Source organism: Lottia gigantea (assembly GCF_000327385.1).
Source record: "Lottia gigantea unplaced genomic scaffold LOTGIsca_7, whole genome shotgun sequence".
Lineage (NCBI taxonomy): Eukaryota > Metazoa > Mollusca > Gastropoda > Lottiidae > Lottia > Lottia gigantea.
In genome coordinates, this window is record NW_008710370.1 from 803,956 (window position 1) to 813,967 (window position 10,012).

The window sequence follows — 10,012 nt, forward strand, 5'->3', positions numbered from 1 at the left end:
AATAATAATAAAAAGAGGTTTCGACCAGACTATGACATCAATACAGTGAGATTGAGTCAAGCAATGTATTTGCAAACTACGATAGGCTTGTGGGGCTCCGATTGGCTAGCAAACAATCAAATGAAACGCTGCATTGACAAACTTCGGTGATAAAATAAAAGTATCCCAAAACAATCCAGGTATTCAACAGAGCTCCTTATTCCCTTGAAGACGTCAATACACATACAAAAGCTTAGGGTACAGGTACAGTACCCTTTTTGTATTTTGTATGTATGTTAAGTCATTATATACAAATGACATACTCATTGGTAGTATCCTAACAGGTACTGTAGGCCTATGCTCAAAGCTTATATGCTATGTACTTATTTTGGATTACTCAGTAAAATGTACAGTACAAGTGAAAGACACACTTCCCTTACAAAAATTTATTGGTAACCATTGTAGTCGTTCTCAAGATATAGCAAAAGTGTTCAAAAAGTTGGTCTACAGTGACATCATTAGCCAATTGCCCATAAAACTTGCTCGGCATTGGGATAAATGATAGGAAATATTGCTATAAATTTACATTTCATACCCCTCCGTTCAATTTCTATGTGGATGGTTCTATATGCTAAGTATTTAAATGGGTGGGATTTGGGGTATTTTGGGGCGTCTCCCGAGTCTGAGACTTTTGTATTTATTTTGACTTTTAGTTGTTTTTGGATTTTTTTACAATCAATCACTTCAATATTCAATGTATCTTTAAGCTCTACTCTACTGTATAGTTCAAAAACACACTCGTCAATAGACCGATCAATTAATCTGAGATTTGTCAAAATGGGTAAGAATTCATGGTAAATTACTCAATTATTGCTGATTGACATAAAAATGGCTGATATTTCCAATGTCATTGCTAAGCAAAACGAAAGTCATGACCGGTGGATTATTGGGGAGAAATCAACATCCGGTTTTCAATTCAAGTGAAATCGTGTGATAATTTCACAATCTGGATCATGTGAGCCCTTAATTTACAATATCTGATGTTTCGTAATGTTCTTTACTTGCCTTTTGGCTTCCTATTTGGAACCTGGAGGCAGAAAACCACCTACTACATCGTTGTAGGTAGCGAGCTCTTGACGAAAGCATGGCGGCCATTGAAGATGCCTTTGCCAATACGCATGCGCGGAGGTCATGTCGTGTATTTAATAAGGTCAGGGGTTATCATTCTTTTTATTAGAAATATTCTCTTCTATTATTTGTGCATCGTTTGAAGAAAAGGGATTTATTTGTGATTTCTCGACATAGGTATGCCACTATTAAATATATTTATTTCACTTTCCATTAATCAGAGCGACATATTTTCAGATTAATACATGTTAAATCATATAGCACACCTGTCGGTATCTTCAAAGCAACATCCCAGCGTCGTCTGCTACAGCTTCAAGAATGCAAGAAAAGAAACCGTGTCCTGACAAGAATTTGTCTTTCAAAATTGACAAAATTCTTTAAGTTGACACTTGGCAAACAGTGTCTCTCGGGATATTTGAAAAAAAAAATCGTTTTCTAATTTCATTAAAAAGCGACATTTCTTTTTTTTAATTAGTCGAGTTATAAAGAATTTTTTTACAGTTACGCTCATCGGATGGGCCTGTACAAATTGCCTCTTACGACAGTTATAATTATTGCTTTTGAAGTTGATTTTAAGATTCAATGCCTCATGAAAGGACAACTTTTTGAAATGTTCCTTATAATGTTCCAATGCCAGTTGACATAATATAACCCTGACCTAATGATCCTCAAAATTAAATAGCCTACAATAGAACTAAAGTGATTCGTTTCTAAAAATTTGCTAAACGAACCCTCCCTATCTCCATCCTCTTCAGCCCTTTCAATTTCTAAATAAAGTATTTGTCCCACCCTAAGCTGGATAAATCTTCCAACATCTCGACCTATGCCTTTGTGCATCTACCTTTTAATAAAATCAGAAATGTAGAACATTTCATAGAAAAAGAAAATCATTATCATTATTATCATGATGTAGGGAAGATTCGAAGTGCGACAGATCACAGTGGAAAAAAAACGTACTCATTAAATACAGTAATTTTTGTCAGCTTATTATTGTTCATTTAAAAACATCTAACACCTTGGAAAAATTAAGGGGATTATGAAGATCTATTTGTAACCCACTGTCGTTAAAGACATTAATTCCCCGATTTACCCAATATTAGTTCATCATATTTTAAAGGAAATCATTATTTTGACAAAGAAAAACGGGGAAACTTAAGCGATTAAGTCGAATGAGAATCAGAATTTTAATCTATCTATTGTTTTCCGTATCACGAGTGTCATATTGGGTATATATTATCATATCTATGTGTTATATATACATAATATTATCTTCAACTATCATTTTCCTTTCTTCCTTTATTCAGTTCACAATGCATAATATTTCATTGAACTAAAACAAGTTTCTTGGGTGCGCACTCCGCAAAATTCTGTTCTGCTATACGCATCAGTGGATATAATTCAATCTAGCTGCTATAGAGTTTATGCCATTACCGGCTTGTATAAGTGTACTATAAAATGGATCTTTCGATAAGTATTTCTATTCCTTTGTTTAAATTTTTTTTTCATGTTCCTTGAAAATATTACAGTTCATTTTTTTTTAAATGATTTAATTTGCATAAATTAATATTTAAGTGTGTTTACTTCAATTTCATATCTTAACCTTTGTCAAGCCCGCATCTTTTGGAATCAGTCTCTCCAAGGTGTGTCAGTTTGCATGTTGACGGACAATGCGTTTAGCTAATTAAATCTTCAGACAAAACCATTGGAAGGCATATTCCCAGGTAGAATATGAGGGCTGTTAAGACATGTTTGAAAAAATTACGTGGGGTTTATATGAAATTAAATAGCATTTTCTTAAATTGGATCTAGATTCAATATATGCCTCGATTTTAATGTTAATGTTGAAATATTAATCCGATATATGAATATCTAATATTCAAGATAAATCTTCAAGTTAAAGAAAAAAAATGTAAATACTATTTACAATAAGCTATCAGATGTCACTATTTTTCAATCTCAAGTAAAACCTGTTCCTTCTCTCTGACGTGATTTACATTTTACAGTTATAATATCGATTTTGAAATTTTTATTTGGGAGAAAATATAAATTTGACAGAAGTACATATCATACATGATATAAGACTTTAATATTTCAATGTTTTTATGAGAATTGTAAGACAATATGAAAGTTATATTCAGTTTTTTTTTATATACAATCTATTCTAATACCATGCCAATCAATGACTATAAAATTTATGTATGCTGAAATTTATTACAATTAACTACATTTTTTTTTAAAAAGCATCATGTTCCTTTTGCTCAGTCACGACATTGAACTTCGTTCTTAATTCTTGTATAATTTGTGCGAGATAATGTTATCAGTATTTATAAAATTGCTGTATTTTCAATAATATATATTCCAAATGTTTTCATAAAAAAATATATATTATGATATTCGGACATTCCCCATTCATATTTGGATATGGCTGTTTAGGATTATACAATTTTTTTTTTTTTAATATTTTATAACGTTATGGAATTTTCTACCAAATACAATAACGTGTAAGGCTTAGCCTATGCATACCTTCCAAACGAGTGACCTGCATTGCAAGCTTAGATAAGAATTTTTTTTAATCAAGGCACGATAAATCCAATAAGTAACAAGCAAAATGATGAGATTATGTGATATTCAGTTGGGAGTGTGAAAACCATTCTTCTAATGAAGGAAGAACAAAAAATTAACTATCATCTGCACACATTGTTTCTAAGGTGGGCGGAGCTAATTCCATAAATGACAAACAAGATAGGAATAATTTGTAGGCCACGAAACTTACTGAGTGTAGCAAACAATACATTACAAAATGTCACTTGTTCTTGCCGTTCGTCTGTTAAAATCGCTAGCAGACGATTTATCAGGGTTAGGCCTTGTTTACCACAAGATTTCACATGACAGATACTTGCTCAAGACACGAGCCAATGGCACTTGGAGAAAAGATTGCGACTGCCCCTTTCTCTTGAGACAGGTGCTTTCAATGGCCACTGCCCATTATTTTACGTGTACGGAGTTGTCACTTGATAAATTAAAGTTTCGGCTCGATTGATTTCTTGATGATCAAGCGATAGGTAACAGCTGCTTGAAGTAGAGTGTAAGAAACGGGGTTTATCATCAGTATTGTTCTGCCTTAGGATAAATCATTTGATGAACTACCGTTGAAAGAGGACGGACAAAACTTAGCGGTAAGCAGATCTTATTCTTTCTCATCAGTACTTGAGGGACTTGAACACTTTCTTAACACCTTAGACAACATTTAGATAAATCATTTGAAGATTTCTGATATTATCTATTATTTTTTAATAATTTTTATTATTGTACTTTTTCATATACCAATTTGTTCAATAACATTAATTTTCTTAACTTTATTTTCTTAAATAAGAGTCCAAATTATTCAAAAACTGAAAAAATATGTGACTTAAATAAATATGCTCAGTATAAAATCATCATATATTTGATATTAACATAGATTTAATATACTATAAAATTCATACAACCCGAATCCGTGAAATAACGGTAAAATATGAATTAATATTTCATCGATCGTTGTATAAGTGTTGTGCTTAAGTATACATTTTGTTTAAAACGCATGCTATTATCACCGTTAACCCACATTAAACTGTGCGTTATTGATATATACGTTATTATGAGTAATATTCACGTAAGATAAATGCCAAGTTTAAAATTTTCAAATATTAATACATCTGGAATAATAATTTTATTAAAAAAAAAACTACACTGACAATGATGTACTAGAAATTCTGACCTAAACTGTTGATAAAATTCAAAATATCTCTTTAAAGATCACATTTGGAGATATCAACAACTATATGCGACGGTTTGATATTTACCGCATTCAAGGCAACAGATAAAGTATGTTTCAGGGAGGTTTTTTTTTGTAAAATTAAATAACTACCGCGAAATTTTTCACAAATTAATCATAGTACACTTCAGTTGTTAAAAATACAACAAAGTAATTTAATTAGATTTAGGTCTAATCTATATTTAGCGAAAACTTCCTTCTGTTTGAAAGTAGTCGCTGTGTCTTGATGAGGAGGGGGTATGTGTATTTTTTCTGGGGTTTAATCAGATTAAATATACTGTATACCTATGTGTCATAATTTTAAGACCGTATATCATACTTTTAAGACAATCCAAGCATTTTGATAAAATATGGAATTTGAACTAGTTAATAAAAATCAATAGAAATTTAGGGATGAACTTTCTAGTTTCAGCCCACGCAAATATGACGATTTATATTAAGTAATAATAGATGTTGATAACTATAAGCAATTTTATCCAAAGACTTTCGTAAAATGCCCGAAATTTCTTCAAATTATTTGAATCAAGAGGTGCTCTAATGGTATGGTATCATAAAATTTTTTTAGTGATGTCCAAGTGTTCAATTTCCGATATTTCCGGACTGTTTTAGGTTCAGTATTGTTAGTGAATCTTCTGACATATCTGTGTCTGCGATAGATATACATAAAGATTTTAATATCCAATATTATTCCTGTCATTACAGGTGTGAATGTATGAAAAATATGAAGCCTGAAGACGATACTCTTTCTGGTGACACGACTCAGTTACTACGGGATATACTACAGAGTAAAGAACGAAAAGAACTAGAAAACAACAACACAATCAAAAGTTACTGCGCGGTAGACGATCGAGAAAATTCAGAAATGATATCTACAATGCTTCGTGCAAAATCCAACACCAGCGCTGCCAATTCTGATAATGATAACTGGTCGGTTGGTGCTGACAACTATTCTGGAGACGATAGCGACATAGATGTGGACACAGAAGACGTTTCCGATATATCGGCTGCTCAAGAAGTTAAAGAGTCCAAAGAGGATATCACGGATGAGTTACCAAATGGAGTGGGTGTTGAACCAGAAATTCAAGATACAAAAGAAGCCAAGAGAGCTCGCGTTGAGAACATCATTACCAGTATGCGACATTCTCCACCCAGTACAGCAGACTTAGAGGTGAATCAAACTTCACCCGAAGTCAAAAGACAAAAGAGGAAGCAGTATCAACCACAACAGCATGAGGTGAAAAGCTATGGCGCCTCAGATCCTAAGTTCCGTAAAGTGGAGAGAGCTGCTCTTCATGATCATATTCAACACCTCCAAAATCAACTGCGTGAAGTGAAACAAAAGTGTGATGATTTGTGTGAGGATGAACATCATTTGCAATATAACAATTCTAGTGCTCTTGACAATGGAAACATTTCTTTTAATGACAATCAAAATAATTTATACAAAAATGAAAAAGAAAATGGAATGGACATACTCAGAAATACAATTCGTAATGAGTGGGACCCTAGTCACTTTTTCAGACAAGCAAGTAAACTAGTCCAAGAACAGGAAGTTCTTAGTAAGAGCTCAGGAAAACTCTCAGGAAACATTCCACCTCCCGATCTTCATGCTTTAGCAAACTCTATCAAAACAGAAATAGTTGATGCCATTAGCAAAGTGGTAGACAATGCTGTGAGCAAACTCATTGAAAAGAAATCTGCACCAATTCTCAAAAATACTGAAACTCTTTCCAGTTCAAAAAGTGAAATTGTTAAAGTTCCCACTCTTGTCCCTAAACCAGAAAAGGAACGTGAACGCAAACCAGACGTGACTCCAACATCATCCCTGAGTGATCTACAGTCAGAACTAAATAAACATAGTATAGCTAGTCGCTTATCAGACAAAATAAGTGCTTTTGAACCTTTATCCAGAATGGAAAATGATTTTCCCAGAATCAGTACTAGCCATCATCAAAACATGCCATTCCATCCTCCATTTCCTTATTTTGGCTTGCCATCTCAAATGATGCCACCAATGTATGCTGCAGAACCTGAACAAACAGAAGCACTACCTCTAATTGTTAACACACCTAAAAAGAAGAGGACAAAAGTTACTGATACCAGATTATCACCTCGAGCAAAATCAGCCCTGCTCCAAGACAGTTTCTTACCATCTCATCTGACTTTAGATCAAGATCGAACAACAATGATGACATCTTTCCCTCATCTGTTTCCACCTATGTTGCCTACAAGTGTTGCCATTCCTAATCCTGGTCTGAACCATTCTGATATTATGTCCTTCAACATGAGAGATCCAAGCTTTTGGGAATCCAGGATGATGAACCAAAGTCCACCACATTCTGAAAGAAACTCACCAAAGTCACCAGCAGAGAGTTTTGGTAGTTTCAGAAAGAGTGACATGTATGACAATTCTCCAGATATTGGTGATGGAAGCAATGGTTGTCAATCTATATCCTTTATAAAAACTTATTTTCAGCTACATCCATACAAATCACGTTAAGTCTACACATACAAATATCTTATAGCACATGGAGAAGAACAAATTTGTCAATCCAATTGTCAAAATTATATTAAGAAACAGCAAAAAATTACAGAACAAGCATTATCATTAAATAAGATACACTATTATGGATATACTACTCCTTCCTTTAATTTTTGCAACGTTTCAATTCATCATGACAATCATAGTTATATAATCACAACATATGCATGTACCAAACAATTATGATTATAAATTGAACTATGAGCCGAAACAGTACAAATAGTTTGCCAAAATTACTCTTTCACACACTGATGTATTTACCTTTGAAAATTCACATAAACTGTTTTCACCATCAATGCAATTGCATGTATCAAATTATTTATTACATACACTTCCTAATTAAGATATTCTTTAATGTGGACAATCCTTAAAAAATTGTTCAATTTTGAAATATATAAGCATTTTATCAAAAAAATCCAATTATCTTAACATGGATTTTTTTTTTTTTTTTTTTATCAAAAAACTGTTTCAGAATTCAATTGTCTCAGGAATTTAATTTCATATATCTTTTTTTCATTCCTCATTACTTTTAATTATCAAGAAAATAAGATTCAAATGTCAATTAAAATTTCTGAAAACTCTTTTTCTGAGGCTAGTTGCCTTGAAAAATATGATCTACGTTTTTAATTCTTCAGAATCTCTGTAATTAAGCTTGTTCATGTAAGGTATTTTGTGTTAAGTTACAGAAATTACTGTCAAATAACAGGATTTGTCTTAAAGATGAAAACAATTATTTTATTTAATTAGGTCTCAGTTTACTGCCAGTGGTAGTTTAAATTTTTCTTAAATATAAAACTCAGAAAAATATAAGATTTTGCCAGAGATGTCTTAAGTTATTTTTGATTAATATTTTTTATTCTAAATAAATTAATGAACTTATCTATTTAATGCTTGGGTGGAATTTTCAAATTTTTTCTTAAATTGAATCTTTGTTGAATAAGAGATTTCAATGAAATACAATGACTAATATAGTTTATGATGTTTTTTCTGTTACTTGAATTGATAGTGGGTAGTTCGATTTTTCTCTGTGAATTTGACATTAGAGCTATCATGCTATATCAGTATTAATGTTGGACCTCCCCTATAATTAAGAATGTTAAGATACAATGACAATAGTTATTGTTCAAATCATCACTTATAGATTATGAGGGCACTTTACTCTTAAAGGGAAATTAACAAGTGCTTAGTTAAGAATTAAGAGACATTTCAACCTTTCTGATGCAAATTAAATCAAACTTTAATAAGGAATAAAATTCTTGATACATTTTTAATTTGGGAAGTATTAGTTTGTATTTAGTTAAATGGTTTTAAAGATTTATTTTTAATAGAACCCTCATCTTTGGTTAATTTCATGTTCTTGCATGAAGAAAACAAAATTGGTTCAACTTGAAACAAGGTATTTAAGGCAGTTTTCTCATGACCACTGTCATGACATTATTTATTAAGATAAGTTTGGTTAGTACAAAAGTTTGCAGGTAATCAATGAAATGAAATGAAGTTTTACACCCTACTCTTTCATTAGGCTAATGAAGATGGAAGTTGATTCCACAGGCATGACAAAATTGTACCCTCGTTCTGAATTTCTTAAACCCTCCCTTCTTAAAAATTCCCACTTTTTTATGGAATATAAGGTTTCGGCAAGTATCGATACACAATGTCTCAATACGATATGCGTATCATGGCATGTTGTATTGTGATACATCCATTCAGCAATATTTCGTGCCAGCACTGTTGTCTTGAAGAAGCTTGATTGTCATTAACAGAATTTCTGCCATTATTTTCTCTTCATTATTCTACTATAAAAGGTCAATCATTGCCTCTTTACAATACAAGAACAAGATTCCATTATAGGTCTTCAATAAATGTTCCCTATGAACTGTGTATATAGACATTATCTAAAAGGAATAAAAAAAAATCAAAGATATCAAAAGAAAGATGGAAAGTAAATTAGAATTGAACATTAACAATTGGTCGTTGAAGATCTTTTTCTTTGTCAAGGCACCATTAAGCAAATAGACGTACAATTGATTTTCTTTTCTCAACTTGTTGCTGCTTTTCATTGACTAATGGTTCTGAGATTGTCTGTAAATAGTGTTCTGTGTTAACTAATGTCATTAGATACCCACTTATAATTCAATCTTTACAACTTCTTTAAATAAAACATATTTTTATTGAAAAAACCAGGCCATTATTACAGGCATTTTTCATTCCTTAAATTTGATTAAAGATCTTTATCTATTGGCAATGCGGAATGTTATATTTAGTCTAAATATTAGTATTACCTTTGATTTTCTCATAGTTTTTGGTCAATGTTGTATTAGGAATGTCTAAATATAAGATAATGATTCCTCTAATTATAAATTTTGATGAATTATTAGGGATATGTTTAACTTAGTGGAAATTTGAGTCTTTAAGTTTCATGTACATTAATTCAAAATTTAATTTCCAAATTAGACGCGAGTTTTTCACGGAGTATATACCAGCTCATTGAATGGTGCTGCCATATGTTTTTGATACAAAAAACTTCATTCAAACGATTAATCTTAGAA

General features: G+C 31.9%; 1 protein-coding gene across 1 annotated transcript; it reads left to right on the plus strand.

The window, feature by feature from the left end:
- Window positions 1–3,907: 3,907 nt before the first annotated feature.
- On the plus strand, window positions 3,908–7,421 carry LOTGIDRAFT_229436 (hypothetical protein; the record flags this gene model as incomplete). Its single annotated transcript, XM_009065419.1, has 2 exons — window positions 3,908–3,963; window positions 5,624–7,421. The coding sequence occupies 2 exons, from the start codon at window positions 3,908–3,910 to the stop codon at window positions 7,419–7,421; spliced, it is 1,854 nt and encodes a 617-aa protein (XP_009063667.1).
- Window positions 7,422–10,012: the final 2,591 nt, after the last annotated feature.